This window comes from Hippoglossus stenolepis, chromosome 24, assembly GCF_022539355.2.
Source record: "Hippoglossus stenolepis isolate QCI-W04-F060 chromosome 24, HSTE1.2, whole genome shotgun sequence".
Taxonomy (NCBI): Eukaryota; Metazoa; Chordata; class Actinopteri; order Pleuronectiformes; family Pleuronectidae; genus Hippoglossus; species Hippoglossus stenolepis.
Window position 1 is genome coordinate 4,813,202 of NC_061506.1, and position 21,188 is coordinate 4,834,389.

The 21,188-nt window shown below is 44.4% G+C and overlaps 1 protein-coding gene across 2 annotated transcripts in view; it reads left to right on the forward strand.

Moving 5' to 3' along the window:
- ptgfrnb (prostaglandin F2 receptor inhibitor b) overlaps positions 1-21,188 on the forward strand; it is a 46,057-nt gene continuing 24,869 nt past the window's right edge. For both annotated transcript variants that reach the window (XM_035150071.2, XM_035150072.2), the window contains exons 1-5: positions 1-388; positions 5,100-5,212; positions 5,528-5,786; positions 11,442-11,849; positions 14,027-14,425. In XM_035150071.2, coding sequence (XP_035005962.2) covers positions 337-388; positions 5,100-5,212; positions 5,528-5,786; positions 11,442-11,849; positions 14,027-14,425 — 1,231 coding nt within the window. In that variant the 5' untranslated portion in view covers positions 1-336. The remainder of the gene's footprint in view (positions 389-5,099; positions 5,213-5,527; positions 5,787-11,441; positions 11,850-14,026; positions 14,426-21,188) is intronic.

The following is a 21,188-nucleotide window of genomic DNA, read 5'->3' on the forward strand; positions in this document are numbered from 1 at the left end:
CTCTCTCTCTCCCTCCCTCCCTGTCTTTCTCTCTCCTCATTTCTCACCCACATTCCCACACACACTCACACACACCAGCAGTAAGCCGGTTCAGTGTTGTGGGCACCGTGTAAACGCGATCTCGTCTTGATCCGGATCACTGGATCCAGGGACTCACGGTGTGCATCCGTTTTGCTGCGCGGCTCCGCCCGGTGTGCGGTGCGGTGCGGTGACTACACGCATCTGAGAGTTTTACTGGAGCGGCAGCGGCGGGAGAGGAGGACTCGTCTTTCTCCGGACAAAGGGAACGAGGGAGGAAAGTGAAGGAAAAAGGAGAAAGAGTGGAAGAAGCGAGGGATGAAAATGGATTATTCTCTACTCACACTCGTCTTCTGTGTTTTCACGATCGGTAAGAAACCTTTGTTAATCGTTGTTTGCCAATTAACTCCCGGCCACCCGACGCTTCACTTAAAAACATGCCAATTTAAAGTTTATTTGCATTTCAGCACAAATACACGCGTCGATTAATTTCACATTTAATAATTCTCACATTTTTAACATCCATTAGTCACATCGGCGTGTGTCAGATCCATTAAGCACCGCTCGATTTTAATCCATTTTAAACTTTTCCAACTCCTTCACATCCAAGCTGCCACCAACCTATGTGCATGTCTATGGCAGCAGAGGCACGTTTAGCAGGTTTTTAAAAAGTGGGTTTAAGTGGAAAACAAGTGTCATTTGATTCAGTGAATGAGGCCGAATTGAAGAGTTGGTTCAAGACATTGACACTTTGCATCTTGATCGCACTCAGACGTTCCTGCGTGTGGCGACAGGCGAAAAATGCTAAAAATGCCATTTTGGTAAAAGGAGTTCGGTGCTGAAGTCTCCCCCACCCCTGTGAGGGCGAGCTGCAGCTATTTCCCTCTTACATGCACTGCCTCGGTGTATTGTAACAGCTGCTCAGTTGTGTTTTAGCTAATGTGAGTCTGTCATTTAAAGGGACGGTTAATTCATATTCTGCTTTAAGGTTAATTAAAGCATGAGGCTCAATGAAACCACAATTAAATCTACTGGAGCCAGATTCTTATGTGGATCTGCACCAAATTGCTCACACTCATCTAGACCCATGAATTATTCTGCGAGAAATCAAGGAAAATGTTGAAAAACACAATTTGTTGCATCGATAAAGAGTAAAGAAAAATCCTGGATTTGTCCCCAGAGCCGGATCCATGCCAAAATTGAATGAGCCCTTCCCTCACCAACATCGCATCCTTACACCAAGTTTCGTGGCAATCCGTGCTGTAGTTTTTGTGTAATCCTGTTCACAATTAAACCAACCACAAACAAACTATCGAACAGAAGTGAAAACATAACTTCCTTAGCCAAAGAAATGACGCTGCCTGCCTCCATCACTACTCCTGCGCCAATTAAGACCAATCATGAGGTGATCAAGGTCCCATAATAAGCCACTCGAGACCGTCCATCATGATCATGCTTATTATTTGCATTGCGTCCATACCAGAGTGAAACCAGTGTGACTGATCACCAGCGTGCAACCAAAGGACCAGTGCTTAGTCATTCGATTTCACCTCAGTCCGGGACAAACCCAGGCTTGTTCACCGGCTTCCTTTCTACCTCCGGGCCAAACAAGGTTAAACAGGGCTTACCAATGCTGTGGTTGCCATATGTTTGTGAGCACAACAGTGGATTCTCGTGTGTGTGTGTGTGTGTGTGTGTGTGTGTGTGTGTGTGTGAGAGACTGAGAGAGAGAGGGACTTGGCTTAAATTAGAGCAGAGCAAGATGATCAAATGTCGCTCAGCGCTCCTGGGGTGCTGTGTGTTCTGGAGCTGCAGAGGCAGAAGTGCTTCCCCTCAACTTGGACTCTCGTGGTGCAAATAAAATCAAACTCGTGTGCAGACTCCCCAGAGGACAAAACCTCATGGTTCCACTTCGTCTTCCCCTCCAACGTAACCACGTTTCGTTTCCCTCAGCAGAGAACTGGCCGTGTTCGAGCATATTTCCCACGTGAACTGACAATGTGTCAAAACCTGTGAGCTTGTGCAACCTGTTTAACAGTTTTGTTCATGAAGTTCCATTTTTGTTTTGCTGCGGCAACTCTGAAGACGTCTGACGACTTGTTTGTGTTGAGCTGAGAGACACCTATTGTTGGCTGGGGGGGGACGGGGGCCCCCTTCAGTAGCAAAGTTGAAGTGCAAACCCCCCACCATCATACACAAGCATAGAGACATTCTTGTCTTCAACAGAGCCGCAAAAATTGCGAAGCTTTTGGCATAAAACAAGTGGCATGGGGCTGTGTCTCGACACAGCCGGTCATAGAATTTGAGGGGGTTCTCACTAAATTGTTGCAAACAGCTGTTCTCTGGGGCCCCCCTCTTAGCTCGGGGGCCCCAGGCAATTTCTTTCTTTGCCAGCCCTGTTGCAACGCCCCTGATTGATGGTAAAAGGATGAAAAATACTTGCACATTGAAGGAGGCATGTGCATTTTATTCCTGCTGAACTTAAACACTTTAAAATGAAACGATGGAGCTTTAAACACACTATATTCACCAGGCACGCTCAGGTAACTACACAGATTATGCACGCCCAACTTTAACTTGAAATTAAAAGCACATTTATTTCATTTTGCGGTCCGCCTCTGTCGTGCAAAAGTCTCTCACCCCCCTCTATGTTTGAGAAATATTTAATGACTTTTGGGTCCGGCCAAGACGTCACGGTGAAGTTCACTGAGAGTCAACCGGGTTCTTTCAGGGCGATTCGCTCTAAAAACAGTTGAGGTGAACAGAGTGTGTTTTTTTCGTTTTAACACCAGCTGTCAATTCCCCTCCACGATGTCAACTTAGAAACATTTTTGTAAATTTTCTGGAGTTCAAGCCTGAGACGACTTTAGTGGATGACCCCACCTCCTTTCTGCCTTCAGGCTCCACTGGCTGAGCAGTGTTTTGTTTCAGGAGAGACGGACAGGCCGGCTGGAAATCGAGTTTAAAACCCACATATCTTTGTTGCTGCTGCTGGCCCAGCAACTTTGAGTCTCTCATTTTTAGTGACGAATGGAGCCATCAGCCTTTTAGCAAAGGAAATGCAAAGAGCAGAAAGGCAGCGATAGATTGTCTCACCTTAGGTTGGATGATAAATTGCATTAGACGCGTTTTGCATGTTGAAAAATGTAGTCAAGGAAGCGATTTGAATTCGGAAAGAAGCAGACCTTGTTAAACTCATGACTCAGCGGCGCAGAAGAACCTCAGACACTTCACACTGGAAGTTGAATAAACCACTTTGTTTCATTAGCTTGAGGTATGGCAGCTGCATCGTCATTAAATTCAAAGTGTTATTCTTGTTTGGCGTCGTAGTTTCTTCTTCTCTTCGCTGTTACCGTTAAATGATCGCGGACAAACAAACAATCCGTCACCAGCAACCCGTCTCTGGTTTATCTCATAAATTGCACCATTGGCCGCTCCTGTCGGGGATAGTAAACAGAAACATACTGTAGCTTTTTGTGTGGGACTCATTTCATTGTGACTTGTTACTTACTAAAGCAGAAAAAGCTCACACTCAGCAGGCGTGCGCACACAACTCCAGGCCAACCGCCAAAAAACCCTCAAGTGTTGATGGAGCCGCTCGAGTATCGCCGGACCTCACAAGCACGGGGCTTATTTATGAAGCACTTCCTCCATCCAGGTGAAGATTTTCTGCTCCGAGGAAGAAATTTATGTTTCTACACAAGACTCTCGGCTAATTAAAACGCTGCAGAATTACTATTTGAATTGGGTCACATTCAATCTGAGGATGATAACACTAAGAATGTGACCGAGGGTCTGCTGCCAAACTGCTTGTACTACTTTCTGATGCTTGGCATGAAGACACAGTTCAGTTCCCAAAACATAGCGAGGTCTCTTACTCATATGTTGCAGTCATGTCGTCCATTTTTTATAGTAAATACAGTCTAGGGTCAGTGTGTTATTTACAATCTGTGACATATCGGGGACATTTGTTCAATCATGACGAAGGACAGTTTGTAATTTCACATTTAACGAGAGTCCTGTTATGGGATTGGCTCGTTTCTTCTGGAGGGGCTGAGTGATCGGAATTTGTTATCGGATGAGAAAAGGTTGAATCCCTAGCACGGTGTTGTAACTGTAACCGACAGCGATTAGGATCCCAATCTGAGCTCGTATTTGATGCCAATTTTTACCACTTGACAGTTTCCTGCTCGTAGTGAAGGTCGGACCGCTGGCTCTGCTTTTTCCTCCACACTGATAACCTGCCAACAAGCAGCTCAAGTGTAGTTTGCTGATATTCTTCCTCCACACAACCCCAGCAGCATGTAGCGTCTCCTCTTTACCTTCAGCTTGTGGGCCGACGTCGGGGTCAGGGTGGGGGGTGGGGGTGTGACGTCCTGCAGCCAGAACCAGGAAGCAGCAGCGTCGCCGAACCAACCAGCTGCGAGCTCTGCCGGCCTGTGCCGTGCTGCTGCATGCTTCACTCATGCAGCTGGAATGTCAGGAGAGTGACCCGCTCGCTTTGTGTGCCACTGTTCTTTTAGGGGAGGGGGTCTTTGAGATCAGCTGGAGAGCTGCCATAACCAGCGGCTGTTTTCTTTCTTGGGCATGAGTGTGTGTGTGCTGTACGCTCTTCAGGATCTGGCAGCATCATCGTCACTATCGATACCGTTCAGTCAAGTTACAACAAGCCCTGCGTGTGTGTGTGTGTATGTGTGTGTGTGTGTTCACTGTTTCGTATGTTGCAACAGGGACATCGTGTCCAAGATTGCGACTTTTCCTTTTTATGAGCGTGTTTGTCAAATCTGTCAACGTCATCCCTTTACGTCCCATTAATAAAACCTGGCCGGTGATGATGAATCATAGTCTGTCTGTTTAGTCATCTTGCTCCTAATGGAACACGCACATAAAGTATTTCCCTTCGAAATGATAACTGAATAAAACCTATTCATCCTGTAAATTCTATTTTTATGCAGCAGCTTATGCTGTGGCTCATAGATCAGGGAGGTTTTGCTTTCTGAAATTCGAGATTTCAATACATCGTCCATCAAATCCAGCTGAAGTTTCATTTTTCTCTTTCACATTCTCTCTCGTCCCTGCAGGTGGGTGCTCGGCCCGAGTGGTGAAGGTGTCTCCCGGTCCACTGATCCGGGTGGAGGGTCAGCCGGTCTCCATCAGATGTGACGTCAACGAGTATTCGGGACCTCGTGAGCAGGTGATTGTCAACTTTTTATTGTGTGATGCCGAAAGATGTCAATAACAAAACGACAACTCCAAAGAAACAATGTGCCATGTTTTACAGTTTCAAAGAACATGCAGAGAGCTGCAAATGGATCATGAAATCATTATATCTTAATGGGAAATAAATCCCTTGATATTTAGTGCAAATTTTAAGTTCCATCCAGAATAGCTGTGAGTAGCAATAGATTCTATAGGAACTCTAACAAAGACGTCAATATGGGCTATGAAAATAAAATTTGCTTTGAAACGCTATTTTGCTTGGTGGTCACGATCCCTCTCCGTCCGGCAGGATTTCGAGTGGAAGATGTCCAGGGAGGCGAGCCCGGCGCAGCTGAAGATCATCTCCACCTTCGACGCCAGCTACTCCCACCCGTCGCTCAGCAAGCGCGTGGCGTCCGGCGACATCTCGGTGGTGAGGCTCAAGGACAACGAGAGTGATCTGAAGATAGCGGAGGTGAAGGCGCTGGACGCCGGGCTCTACTGGTGCCAGACGCCGAGTACGGACTCCGTCATGAGCGGCAACTACGAGGCTCAGGTCCAGCTCATTGGTATGGGAGAGGACTGTGTGTGTGACACGTGTGTGTGTATATGTGTGTGAAGCTAGCTGGCTTCATTGGTTCATTTAACAGCCATCCCCATGACTTAGTAATGCCCTACAGACCATGTATATATTCTCCTGCACACACACACGCCGGCTGGGTTTAGATGATTATAGTCGTAAATTTGGCTTTGACACACACTCACACACTCACACACACTCTGTGCACATGTCAACACACTCATGGTGGGGAGCAGATGTCAGGTGGGAGAACTTGGCTTGTGTCAAGTGAAGGCCAGGGAGACGCAGATTTGGAACGTGAAGCACAAATGCTGAGCACAGAATATAAATACCATCGTCTGACATTTAAAGGAAAACAGTCCAGAGGGTGAAAGAGTTGGGGAAATTGTCAAACAATTAGTTATGTGATCTTATCACTGTAAACTAATCGACAGTGTATTTTAGACTCAAAGTACCTGAAAGGTTTTGAAACGGAAGCTAAGAGATTTCAACTTGGAGTTAAAAAAGCCCAAGTCAACGTTAAAGGGAGCTCCTTTCCCCCACAGAAAACACTGGTCCTCAAACGCCTCGTCACATTTGCGTAAGGCACACCTAGCGGCAAGTCTGTGATGGATTCCATTTACACAGCGAAAGAACGTAACATTACCGCCTTGCTTTACTGATAGGTCAAGAGGGCCAAGCTGACAGTGAGCGCCCCCTGTTGGATCACAAACTACTTCAGACGGTCGGAGGCACTTCTAGACTGCATTTTTTGAATTGGAGCCTCATTTAAACCCTAATTGAAAAGAGGAACCTGAATATGAGCATAATGTGTCTATGGGAGCAGCTGCTGAAGAGCAATAAAACCAATACAACCTGTTTTAGTAGAACTGAACTGTCCAGACAAGTCAAATAATTATGCGGGAGATAAAACCGTATTTACCACCCTGCCTCACCCCACGGCTGATATGACGCAGCACTTCCTCTTCTCTTAAAAACACAATTGTGTATTTTTACTTTTATATACGACTAAAAAACAAAGTAACTGTCGCGGCTCTAATATCGTAAAAACGAAAAGTGCTTTGAGGCAGGGTTGACTTTTTAATAATTAACCAGATCATTATCTTTCCCTGCCCTTAACAAAGTTCTAACAGTAAAACCGTGAATCATGATTTAGTCACCACGAGCGGACGTCCTCCACTCTTCAATAAATCCTTTCCTCTTGTTGGAATCGTTGGGTTTTTATTAATATTTTTGAAATATTGCCACACATGTTATTCCACCAGGGTTAGGGGGGGTTTCCACCTTATGATTCACTGAAAGCGATAGATGGAATCCTTCGCTCTGTTTAAGGACAGAAACCACATCCAGAAACATTTCTCTGGTTCCTCCGATCGTCCTCAGAACTCGCTGTGTACAGTTTAAATTTTTCATTTTCTGACAAAGAAACGGGGCGAAACAGAGGAAACTCGTGCTCAGCAATTTCTTTTGAATTTAATTGGGTTTCTTCCCCCATAATTATTCAGTTGCTAATTAAACGCGCATTTCGGCGACAGCGCTCGTTTAAATCCGCTGTTAACCCGATCCCAGAAGAGGCAGGATGCTTAAAACACAACAAGTCCCCCTGTCTGTCTCCGAGTGTGTGTTTGTGTTTCTGAAATTTGAGGGATGCAGTCACAAAGAGGGATTGTCTGACAGCAGGTTAGTTAGCTCGGTAATGCACCATCATGTTCCGCTGCTCCCTGCTTCCCAGCACGCCTCCCCAGACACCTTGTTAAATTTAGACCTGAATTAACTAGGCAGCTCTGTTTGTGTGTGTGTGTGTGTGTGTGTGTGTGTGTGTGTGTGTGTGTGTGTGTGTGTGTGTGTGTGTGTGTGTGTGTGTGTGTGTGTGTGTGTGTGTGTGTGTGTGTGTGTGTGTGTGTGTGTGTGTGTGTGTGTACGTACGAGACAGTCAGTCGTTAACAGAGATGATGAGTTAGATTCGGTGCTGGAGGCTCTTTACCAGTCGAGACTTGTGCACCTCGTTCGTCAGCGCTCATACACACTCTCTCTCACACACACACACACACACACAGTGAGCCTCCATAGCTCCACTGAGGCTGTTTGGTTATGTAAGAAACCAGAGAAGTGGAGGTCGCTGAGGGTTTGAAAACTCCTTTCAGGCTAATTTTAATTGATAGAGCAAAACGCAGATTATTTGTCCTGCCTTTGTTATCTGCCATAGACGCTCACGTCCCTGCAGCACCACTGTGTGCTCGGACGTCCACTGCAAGTCTTATTAGTGTCCACCACTGTCCTGTTTATAGCCTCACTTTGTAGAGATACATATATATACACGTCAGGAATTCCACAGGAAGTAATCTTTGAAGCCGATGTTCAATTCTATTACACAGACATCACACGGTCCGGGAATCACTGCGACTGAAAGCAGCCAAAGTAATTATTTTTTTTTACGATGCAGATTCTCCAAAATATAAAGAAATGTAATTTTTAAAAAGCCGCACAGGCCCAAGATAAAGGGTTACAGTCAGCAGGCGAGTAGTTCATTCTAACTAGGGGGTGACGCTTGTGCCCTCTGTCCCACTCACCCCAGTTTGTACACTGGTAGAATTTGGTTGTTGATTCCAACGGTTCTCATTTGTGCTGGATTACCCTGTTTTCCCCCCCCCGTGTGTATGTATGTCCAAAATAACTCAACAATGCATCGACGGATTTTTGCTAAACTTGGTGGGAATATTACTTGGAGGTTTATCCCCAGGTGATTAGCGTTTGGAGTTGATGCTTACATCGAATGCGGTGTCTGTCGATGCCACGCCGGCCGAGATTTGCTGTGTCCCTCTGAACACGTCTCTGCTCCTGTTTGTTTTGGGTCCTGTCCACGCAGGACCAGGCGGCTTCAACTTACTGCTGATCCTGTGATTTATTTAGCAGCACTAACTGGAGGATGCTCACCTGCACACGCAGCACTCTCTCTCATGGGGGATAGAGGGGAGGGCAGAATTGGCAGGTTATTAAGGGGAATTGTTTTTCTGTCATTTTGGTTTAAAGGGGATAACATGTGTCTTCTGGTCTGAGGTCGACTGCTGGTTCAGCTTATAAATAAATGGAGTGGAGAAAAATGTATTAAAATTGAAAAACCCTATGACCATGGATAAAGTTGGGATTAATCATGCGTTATAGCCTGAAAACCTTTCAGTGGGATTTTCTGTCAGATCAGACCTTGAGGCTCACACACTCCTGCTGTAAGATCCCATCGGCCCAGGTTCATCACACAAAGTGGGAGTGATCATATTCGGTGGCGTGGCTCTGCCTCATGACCTAACATGAGTCATTTGACCTCCACTAAAAACACAGTCATCCACTGTTTTATTAAGTTTTATTTACCTACAGATGAGATGAGCAGTTTGTTCTTCTGAATACATACAAATCTGTTTTTCCCACAGGATTTAAATGTGGCACCAGTATAATTCCCACAATGCTTAGCTTCGTACTCCTCATCCCCAGCCATCTGTCGCCTCTTGGACTCGTTTCCAACACGACGACAATTAGCTTCCAAACCGGATCATTCATTATTTATGTATTAAGTATTTTGGGATGAAACTTGGAGAGTTTAGAGTGACTATTATTTTAAGTTATGTGAAGTCAGTATCACGAGGACACACCCAGCTCTTTTTCATATTGTGCAGTTTTTTTTGTGGTATTTTGTGTTTTTATATGAAAAGGATCAAAACAAGTCGGTGATAATGATGAAACTGAGACAGTAATATGTGTTCAGCAGTCGTCCCGAAACAAATCTGAGTCTGCCACTTAGTTTTATTGTTAACCCCCCGTGTCTCCGCTGCAGATGCCATTCATCAAAGCATCTAATGTCTTTTTCTTTAATTTCCCTGTCGTGGAAAGCCGAGGTAAAACCTTATTTCATCGCTGTTGGCGTGAAAGCAAAGATCTGCGGCAGTGTTCTCCTCTCACAGAGCGCCTCTCCCGCGCCTGCTGCATGAGTCATAGCGAGGGAAGAAACAAAGCGACGGCGAGCGCTGCTCTGTTAAGACCTGCTCGGACGTGACCCTCCGAACGCTTCCGGGAGGCCGGGCGTCGAAATCGAGCAAGAACTTTGTTCATTATCAGAGCAAAAACAAACACTGATGGTAAATGTGTCGGTGTGAGAGAGTTTACTGTGCCGTGTGTGAGCAGGCAAGTCATTAACTTTTATGAACACACACACACAATCAATCACAAATTTATGACTTTGTCTGGTGCAGTATGTTTGCTGGTTTAGCTCTCCTTCAGCCGCTGACCTTGACAAGAGAGCCACTCTGTGTGACACTTTGAGAGCCACTCTGTGTTGATTTAAAGAATCCCCGGACGTTAACCTAGACCTCAGTGCAAAGTCTTTCGCATGGGAGGCTTTAATTGAAATCCTGCTCATTTACCGTGATGCATTAGGGTTCGAACTTACGTTAGAAATTGAGCAGAACCCAATAAAATCATGTGTAAACACTCAAGCAGGTGCGAGCCAATCAAATCATGTAAATATGAAATAGGAGGCAGAGGCAGCTGTACTTCCTTTAGCCCATCTACTTCCTAGGAAGCACGAAACTGTGATTGTTGTCGTTATGACAATTGCGATGACACTAAGCGTCGTGCACGGACTACGTCAAGCGTAAATTAGGGGGGGGACAGCAACTCCCACGATCCCACGCTGCTTCATGACATCATCAAACTAGATCTTTTTTTTTTGTTTTTTTTGTTGAGAGTCGCCTAGTGGCTGATCATACACATTTTAATTTGTCTAATCTCAAGAGCTCATATTAGAATATAATATGTGGAAATACGAGGTGTCATCATTATTTATGATCCTGTAACTCCGCCCAATGAATACCTGCATTTAATAATTACTTTAGCTGAAATTGTTCCATTTCCCCCCTTTTAACTTCCTTTTGATGTTTTTTTTTTTTTCTCTGCATGAACTTCCATTTCACCGCATCAGTATTTAATCAGACGTGCCTCTCAGGCTCATTCATACCCCACATGTATACAGAGCTTTACCCCACTCAGCTTCAAAGCACAGAGGAGTGGGGTGGGTGGAGAAGATGAATGCTGAACAGCGCAGGGAAAGGGTTTTTTTTTATTTTTTTTGTACCTTGATTATGTTGTAGTGTCATTGCTTTTGTTTTCTGCTGATTTTTGTTTTTTTCGCCTCCCAAAAATAACCAATTTTTGTAAAGTGATCACTGCAGTAAACAAGATCCCAGCTCGGGATACGCCTCCAGGAATAGACGATGAAGAAAAATGAGGGAAAATGCAAATATTCTGCTGATTATCAACCAGAATAAACAGTTTATCTTCAGTGTTGTGGTAAAATGAAAAATATAAAAACCACTAATGTAATTTTTTATATAACGAACAAGATGTTTGATTTGTACTTAACTCCAAAATGTCCAAAAGTAGATTGAACCAGCATGTAACCTCAATTAAAACTGTCTGACATATATTATAGTATTTTTAAAGGTATAAAATGTAAAGGAAGGAAGAGAAGAGAAAACTACACTCATGTTGAATTCATCTTTATCTCCATATACATAGTCTTCGGTTTGTGTTCAGTGATATTCCTCTTCTACAGTCTTACTAATGTATTCCTCAAATGTCTCTTTCTTCCCGCCAGTCATTCCCAACACCCTCAGCGTCTCCCCGCAGACCCCGCCCCCAGAAGTCCCGGAGGGCAGTGACCTCACGCTCTCCTGCAGCGTCACCCGCACGCTCACCCAGCCCACCTACCTGTCCGTCACCTGGTCGCTGAAGAACGGCGCGACGTCGGAGGAAATCCTGACGTTCGGTCCCCAGGGCGGTGTGGTCACGGGGCCGAAGTTCACCCGGCGCTACGCCGACGGAGGCATCCGATTGGTCCCTGGGAAGGACGGACAGTTTGAACTGGTGATATCGAGAGTGACGACGTCGGACGGCGGGACCTATGAATGCAATGGAACAGAGTGGACACATGAAAGTGGAGGGAAATGGATACAAATCGTGGAGAACATGAAAGAGATGGGGACTGTTAAAGTTATTCCTACAGGTAAGATACAAAGGGTTACAGCATTAATCACTGAGGAAACATCTATGTTTGATTTTGGTTTAAATTAACTCTATTTCAATAAATCTTTAGTAACAAACTCAAGGGTATATTTTTGGGACATTGAGCCTTAAGCTGGCTCATTTGGAGTCGGAGTCTGCGCAGTGATCCAGCGATCGAGCCTCTTTGGCTTCACTTGAGAGGAGTTAGCATGTCGTCCATCTTTATGTTAAGTCTATGGATGGGACTGCACCGCACTGTTTGCACTGGAGGTTTAAGATTCAGGAAGGTGCGGGCGACGTTAATTTTCATCGATTGACATCCTCACAAACTCGTTGTTCATTGAAGGCAGCTTCCTGTTGTTGTACCAAGGGTGATTAAACTCATGTAAGGCTGGAAGGTGACTCTCTCTCTCTCGCACTTAAAAATAACAAGTCACATGCACAGGATTAGAAATCGGAGTTCTCGTCTGCGGCACCTGAAAAAGATGTTAGCGGGTGATAAACCCTGAAAAGAAAACTCTGAGTCACAACGATTGGGATTCTTACCCTCTGTGCCTCTGGATCAAATCCCAAAATAAACTTAATTAATAGTGTTAATGCAAGACAAAGAAGTGAAAGAGGACTCGTGGCTTTTCACCACCCAGAGGCTCTTGTTCCAGCACTAGACGAGCCAGCGTTCATCCACCCCCCAGGTTGTGTTTAGGAGACATGGAGATGAGCCGAAAATAGCACAACCTGCCCCTGAATCGGTGTAACGTTGTAATAAGTCCCTCTTTAAACGTGGCATTCGGAGGTTCCCTGCATATCCTTAGCAATGGTTTTATAGCTGCAGTGAAATTAGAATGTGTGGATTATTTTTCCTGCAGGGATAATCTTCAAGTGGCACTTTCTGGCTTCTTGATAAAAAGAGGCTACTTCCCTGCATGTGTTTGCCGTTTTCCCTGCCACTGTGTTGGATGTGGGTAGAAAATGAAGGATGAGAGGAGAGGGAGAGACGTGGGAGAGTCGTCTCTCTCTGTTGTGAGGCTGTCGGCTTTTTTCTTTTAAACTGCATCCTCTCTTCTGTGAGACTTTTCTTGCAGAGTCCCGGGAGGCTCGTGACCCTCTCTGCCCGTCTTTCTGTCTCATTCTGTCCTGAGAGAGGCCCCTGCACACACACACACACTCTCACACCTCTCTCTCTCATTCACCGTGGTTGCTGTGGTCACCATATCTTATATCTTTCTGGGTTACCGTATCCTCTTAAGTGTTAGAAAACACACCCAGTGGTTTGTAATGAAACCAGAGATGGGCAGAACACACACACACACACACACACACACACACACACACACACACACAGAGAGGTCTCGGTCCCAGGTCCATTGTGTCCCGGTCAGTTCATATTGACTTACTGACTTGAGTAAAGAGGATGAGAAAAGTCAAACAGAGCGGGCTTTGTCTCTTTTGTCCTCTCGCAGACACCATACAGAGACTCTCTTACCACATACTGCAGCATAGGTTGTTGCTGGAGACCGAATCCAAACCCGCTGATCCGACTGTTGGGTTGAAGACACACAAGAGAAGACTGACAGTCGTTTTTAATTTGCTGGACTCCTTTTCTCCGAGAGGATTTTAAAGTTCGTCTCTGACATTGATAGATGACTACTTACATTGTCTTTTAAGAATATGTAGCTTGTGTATCTTGTCCGCTTTAACGTAACATCACCTCTGAGGGTTTTCTGTCTATATCCAAGTGTTAATATCCTCGTTACGTCTAAGAAATCACAATTTAGAATTTACCATTGTGTGCTTTCTAATAGTTATTTTCATCGAGCGGGTCGTCAACAACGTAACAATACAAAACAGTTGGAACGAATAGATGAGTCATTTTTATTTAAATAATGACTGAAACACTTTAGAATCAGTCAGAATACTATAATAAATGCACTATAAATATTTATACTGATATAACATAGTTATTTCAAATCAAGCTTTTTCAGAATAAAAGTGAATTACTGGTGAAATTCAAACGGAGCCACACAGGGTCCTCTGCTCACTGCTCTCTACTACTAATGAGTTGGGATGTTTTATATTCTACCACCACGTCACTGTTTGTTAAGCCTTGATCTTGTTGATGAACTATATCGCCTGTACACAACAGGGTGAAGGATCTGACTCTGTCTCTGTCCTCTCAAGGTCAGTCCCTCAGTGTGAAGGCCACATCCCCCTCCACGCCGCTGCTCCTCTCCCCCGGCGACACGATGACCCTCCTGTGCTCCGTCACCGCCGACAACCTGCAGGCCCTCGCCCTGGAAGTGACCTGGCTGGCTGGTGACCGCGACCTCGTCACCATGGAGCGCAGCGGGGTGGTGATCGCCAACATGTCGGCGAGCGACGAGGTGAGCCTGGAGCGGACGGGAGGCGGCGAGTACAGGCTAGGGGTGAGGGGGGTGAGCATGGAGGAAGGAGGGGAGTACACCTGCCGCGTCCGGGCCTTCATCGAAAAAGGAGGGAAGAGCGCCGGAGGAGGAGGGAGGTGGCACATGGCGGCTGAGAAGAAGTCCAGCCCCGTGACGGTGAAAGTGTCACAGATCAGTGAGTGAAACTTTTTCATTTATCTTTTCCATACATGACATATATATATACATCTATCTATTACTGATCTGAATTCTGAAACTCTGTCTTCTAAAAATCCTAAACCGTAGAAGATCAGAGTTAAATCACCTGATTATGACCTGTTCAAAATGATGAAACACATCAAAAACATTACTAATTGGTAATTATTAAGTATGAAATATGGATGTCAAATGGAATGAGCCTCCATACATACAGGAAACCAAACTTGATACTTTATTGACAAGTCGCTCTCAGCGTTCCCCATTGCATGCTGCAGCATCCCTTTTGCTTTAGGGCACGAAACATTGTGTTGTGACTGCAGCTGGGGGAAGTCATCCTGATGTGAACCTACACATCATGTGGAGTTTTTATATTGCACTGCTGCAGCGTCGTCCCTTCGCTGTTTAGATCCTGTTTCTGAGTGAGAATGAAGAGCAACGCTCGACAAAGAGCACGGCCGATTCTCGACTAAACTATCAATCCCATCGCTGATCGGAAAACAAATCCTGGTGTCCCGTCCAGTGGATAAGAAAAGAGCACTGGTGAAGAAGTTCTTGGGTCTATATGATTTCACGAGTTGTGGATGTGTACCAGTGAATCCGGAGTCTCAAGGGGAAATTCTTTTAATCCTCTAGTCAGCCTGTCGACTCCTGCTGAGGGGACAATTGATTAGTCATGCCTCTCCTGCTCTCTGCTACCTCTGGGTATGCTGATAGTTTGTGTGTGTACTGTATATCTGTGTGTGTGTGTGTGTGTGTGTGTGTGTGTGTGTGTGTGTGTGTCTGATGCTCTGATTCCTGCCTTTTAAGAGAGGCGGTGTCAAACACGGTCGACACAGCAATCAATTACTGGCGTGGTGGGAGGTCTCTCTGTCTCCCTGCTCCTCTCCGTCTCCATCTCTTATTCGCTCTGCGTGAATTTTACAGCGCGGCCCTTTTTATTTGTGTGAAGCTGAGTGCAGCCGGCTCGTGAGATGATGTGTTGGATAAGCAACAAGACATGGAATTAGTTTGCGTTTCCTCTTGAATAGATAGTTTCCTAAAAACAATAATAAGATGCTCACTATCGCCTTCATTTTCAAAGTTCTCCTTGAATTAGACGTTTAAATGAGTTTTCGTATCATCAATTGCTCCCAAAACCAAAAATGATATTATTCCTTTGTGTTGAGCCTCATATCTCTGCTGTAAATAATCAATAACGGGCAAATGGCTAAAAACTTAATCCACCCACCATCAACTTGAAGTGATTCCCGCCTGATTAACTGTTTCTTTCTTCTTTGTTTAATCTGCACAAACCCTGAATCGTGAGAATGACACATGGTTTTCTGGGGAGTTCCGTTCAGGAACTATTTGTTGGCATAAGCGTTGACTTCCTGTCCCGTTAGATCCGTGTTCTGTGGGTTCTGCAGATTCCCGACTGATCAGAGAGCCAGCAGCAGATGGATTTCTGTCAAACTCCCTATTCCCACATCTTAATGAAATAAATGGACTGTAATGAATAAGTAAATACTTGTTACATAATCGCTTTCAGTTCAGCTACAGTAGCACATTCAAGGCTTTGGAGAATTCCCCCTGAAGGGTGTTGGCGCATCGACTCGGCTAAAAGTTTACTGTGCAACTGCCATTGTTTCAGGGCGGTGGCAGTTAACCATCTTCATTAATATTTATAGAGTCCAGTTTGCTTTGGTGCTTCATAATATTCTCGAACTCCGCTGGAAAACTCTTTATATTGACGTCAAAAGGACAACAATTAAATTGGTATTAATGAGTATTTATTGATTTAAAATGGAAAAGTAATGAACCTGTTAATATTGACACATTTGATCAGATTTGTCTCGTAATGCTCACGTTGTTGAGAACCTGCTGTCATCTTCTTAATTTAATCATTTGAGTTTTCATTTCTCCTGAATTGAGAAGTGAAACAAATCCGAAGCCTATTTTCATGTTAAATAAAATCCAACTTCCCCTTAGTTTTGTCGGTTTTGAAATTCTGCGTAAAACTACCACCGAAAGATATTTAGCAAATAAATACTTTACATGAAATACCAATGCAATTGAAGAAAAACACGGTAACCTCTGTGATGATTAGAAGGTCATTGCAAACTTTGGGAAGTCAAATGGACGACTATGGTCACAGCTTCATATTCGTCCTGTGTTTTCGTGGCTCTGCCGTCACTTCCTCCATTGTTTTTAGCTGTAATTTTCCGCTGTGGTCGTCGGCTTCCTTCAAAATGTTTCTCCAAGTTTCACAAGCTCAAAGAGAATAAATCGGAGTTTTCACAGCTACTTTGCAACAAAAGGCTCCTGCTGTTTTCTAGTTGAAATTTTATGTGAAACAAAAGCAGCAGCAGGACATGTTCAGTTTAGTTTATGGCTGCCAGTATTTTACAGTATTTACTATAAATTCTTGCTTTCCTTCTTCATACTGTTTGTGCAAAACAAGTATTGACTTAATAAACTTCAAGATAAAGGTTGAACTTTCAAGAATATATCAAACTACTAACATCAGCACATATGACGGCAGACGAACCGATGACATTGTTCGTAAGATTTATTTTAAGTAACAAGGAAATTCTTTCTCTTCTCGCTCATCAGTTGCTGACGTTAATTCTTTATTCTCGTAATGCAAAAGACCAAATTTCTTTATGTTCTGCCTGACACAAATTATCTCTCTATTCTACATCTCTAACATCTGTCTGCAGTTGCCAATACAATAAGGAAACTACATCTCCCATAAGGAGCCACTGTGAAGAACTTCTGCAGACCCAATGCTCTAGTTTCAGATGATAAATCAGTTTTTCTCACAGGAAACATGAGATTCATCGTAGGGACACTTCTGTTTTCTATAATTTACTGTAATAGACATGCACATAACTAAACTGTTCCATATAATCCTCAGTGGACGGAACTGTGTGTGTGTGTGTGTGTGTCAGTGTCAGTGTCAGTGTCAGTGTCAGTGTGCTGGGTGCTGTACATCCTGTATGTCAGCTCAAGCCTTCAGTTAAAATCACAGCCGTGTCTCGTAGATGTAGAGAGGTTCGTAGAAGCCTCGAGGATCCATGTTACATTTAGAAATATCAACCAGGCTTCATTCTCTCACACACACACACACACAGAGCTGAAATATCAGGCTGCATGATCGAGTACATTTTGTCAATATCTGCCACGTTGTGTAGTGTGTGTGTGTGTGTGTGTGTGTGTGTGTGTGTGTGTGTGTGTGTGTGTGTGTGTGTGTGTGTGTGTGTGTGTGTGTGTGTATTTACGGGGATGTGTGAGTGTATCTGCAAACTAATGGAAGTGTGCCTTTCTCAAGCGTAAATGCTACACACACATTCATGCTTCAAACACCATCTTTATCGCTGCGTGTGTGTTTGTCCCACATACTGGGGGTATGAGGCTGTTCTCACTGGTGGAACTCCTACATTTTTGCCTGAGGGTATAAATTCCTTCATGCAGCGTCTGCCGGCACACACGCACACACACACTTACACACACCATGAGAGCAACATTTCTAATTGAGTGCAGCTCACATTTCATCCTCACTACCCTTTTAATATTAGCTCAAACTGTGTGTGTGTGTGTGTGTGTGTGTGTGTGTGTGTGTGTGTGTGTGTGTGTGTGTGTGTGTGTGTGTGTGTGTGTGTGTGTGTGTGTGTGTGTGTGTGTGTGTGTGTGTGTGTGTGTGTGTGTGTGTGTGTGTGTGTGTCGTCCACTAGTCGGTTCCTATTCTATTGATGGTGCGGCCTTGAGGTTGCTCGCTCTTCCCACGATGCTTTGCTACAAGCGCAGCTCACCAGGAAGCACATAAAGAGTTGGAGAACTTGTTTAAGAGTTCCCCACAACACAGACACACACAAGGGAAGTGTAGCCAAGGCCGAGAGAAATGTGTGTGTTGTGTCAGCTGGAATTGTTGTCAGTGGACATTTCAATCAAAAAAGACGACTTCTAAAACAAACATCTTAATTTTCATAGCATATCCGAATATTTAAGTCGAGATAAATGTGTGCATGTGACATGGAAATGTCCGACATGCAATTTAGCCACTTACAACAGAAGAACTGAGTCCCTCTTTGGCCCGACTGACCCCCCGCTTCGACACCATGAGGAATTCGGTGACGAGTGGATCCCTGTGCGGTTCAGCTGCTCCTCCACGCTGAGAAGAGCCGGTGGATGTGGCTCAGGTCCGGACTGAGGTTACCCCCTCCCCCATAACGTGGTCCTTTTATCCGCACCGCTTCATATCAAAGCTGTTTTTTATTTGGCCCACTTAGACTCCCACATTATCTGGTCAGATTTGAGTGGTCAAAGGTCATGGTGACCTCATATTCATATTGTGAATGCAAAATGTCAGGAACACCTTGAGGGACTGAGACTGCACTGGTGGGTGGTTGGCGTTAATAGTGGAATCAACTCATTCACGCTACAAAAGGATCTACCTCGAATATGTGATTGGCAAACACGTTGTTTCATTGAAGTGGGCTGTTTCGTCCTCACTGTGCTAATGTCAGTCTGAACACCTGAGGGTGTTCCTGGTTTTATAAATGTAAAAAAGAAAAATAGCGTGGGCTGCCTGAATAAAAGCGTCAACTTCAGTCAACTTTATTTCATGCAGGATTAAACGTATGACATCGTCTTTTTTTCCTCCCTGAGGGAACGGTTTAAGTTGTTTCCTGCAGCTTTCAGGCAGTTTTTCTAAACTCGGTGAAAATCTCTCCTTCGGTGAAATTCAAAGCAGCTAAATTAAGGAGGCTGTGCCTCGCCACCGGCTGCATGACGCTCCAGTCTGTGGTTTTATGACGGTTTAGCATCTATACAGTTCAGCGCCTGTGACTGGAGTCTGGAGTGTTTATTATTTAGCATATTTTGTATCACACAGGATGCCGTGACAAGCTCGGCTCATTTGTTGATTTGAAGCATGTAGCATGAAAATGAGATTGCGAAAACAATAGTGATTCACATTTCGCTCATAAAATGTGAAATGAATACACTTCTCAATGGGATTTAATGAGACTGTCTCATAATGACAGAGCCACCTGACATAGGTAGTAACAGATTACTGCAATCTGCCTGCACACATGCAATCTGATTACATGTAGCTGTAATGTTCGATGCTGCATGTACGTCTGCTCAGTGTGTGTCAGCTCGTACTTCCCCTGCGTCCTGTGAGACGCTGCGTGTTGACAGAAAGAGGGAATGGCTCGAGTGGCTTATTCATATCTGCTTTTCCTATCACACACACACACAAATGAACTACACACACACACTCCTGCGCACAGAAACCAGAACGTCTTTGGTTGTTTTGGCAGAATACAGCATTCCTCTCCTGCTGACTGGTTGGTAGTTCAGCTCCCTGCCGTACTCAATGGTACCATCACTGGATTCAGTGGATGTACAGTTCACACATGTTTTCTGTGTCTGTTTAGAGAAAACAAAGTTTTTTAACATGTATGTGTGGTTTAAACATTGTAAGCGGCTACTATGGTTTGCTGTTAATTGTATTAAACAATTTATTTCGGAGTATAAACCCTTTACTCACATTAGCAACTGACACAATCTTGATTTTGACACACAAGGACAAACTGTAAAACAAGGTTAAAGTCACCCTGAGGCCCAAATTATTTAAAATAATGAATTGGACACTATAACAGTGGAAACACACCAGTCTGTGGCAAACCTCCATCAGATTCGCTGCAAACTAAGACGAGCTCCTTAAAACGAACACGTGCAGCGACGCAGATGAAAGCAGTTTGTTGTGCTATTGACATTGACCTATTTTTTCTCGCTCTTCCTCCCCGAACCACTCGCTTAAAAAACTCTTTCCTTCCTTTTCAAAACTTTTTTTTTGTTTATGTGAGATATATTTATATTCACAGAAACCGCACATCGCCTCAATCAAATCACTAAGTCACTCTGCTGAAGTCGTAAACGCTCGTAATGTCTGATATTATCCAGACTAACAACAACTCCGACACTCTGTACTTTCTTGTTGTGCTGAGAGGAAGGCACCAAAATCCTTTTAGAAATATGCTGGTTGAAGTGGCTGCGACAGTTCTTTTTGTGATGGGTGAGATTTTAAAATTAACAAATTTAAGAGAATTGCTTTTAATAGAGCACACACTTTTCAAAGAGGCCCAACGGTCCCTTTCATTTCAATCAACCCGCACTAAATTGCACCAACTCAGATATCAGACGTCTAAATGTGCCTGATTTATTTTTCTTTCTTCACCAAAATCCATAAACTATTTCTCCGGCTCAAAGCCCAAAAATTCTCTTCCTTGGCCCATGTCCCGTCCTTCCAGCTAGTTTCAGGAAAATGATTTAAAACGAAAACATAACCTCCTTGGTGAAGGTTTGGTTTGATCACTGTATCTTCTGTGACTTGTTCCTACATTTATTAGCTGCTCTGTAAGGATTCACCACTTTCAAAACCTAGATCACCTACATCAGTCACTTCCAGTATATGTCTTTATATGTTGTATAGCATCGGAGCAGCTGAACGTGAGCAAGGACTGGTTACTCTCTCTCTCGAGGGACAGAAAGAGGCACGTGGCTATTTGTCAGGAAACCTTCACACATTCCTATCGTGTGTGTGTGTGTGTGTGTGTGTGTGTGTGTGTGTGTGTGTGTGTGTGTGTGTGTGTGTGTGTGTGTGTGTGTGTGTGTGTGTGTGTGTGTGTGTGTGTGTGTGTGTGTGTGTGTGTGTGTCACAGCAGATGGTGACGGTGCATGAGTCAGTGTGTGTC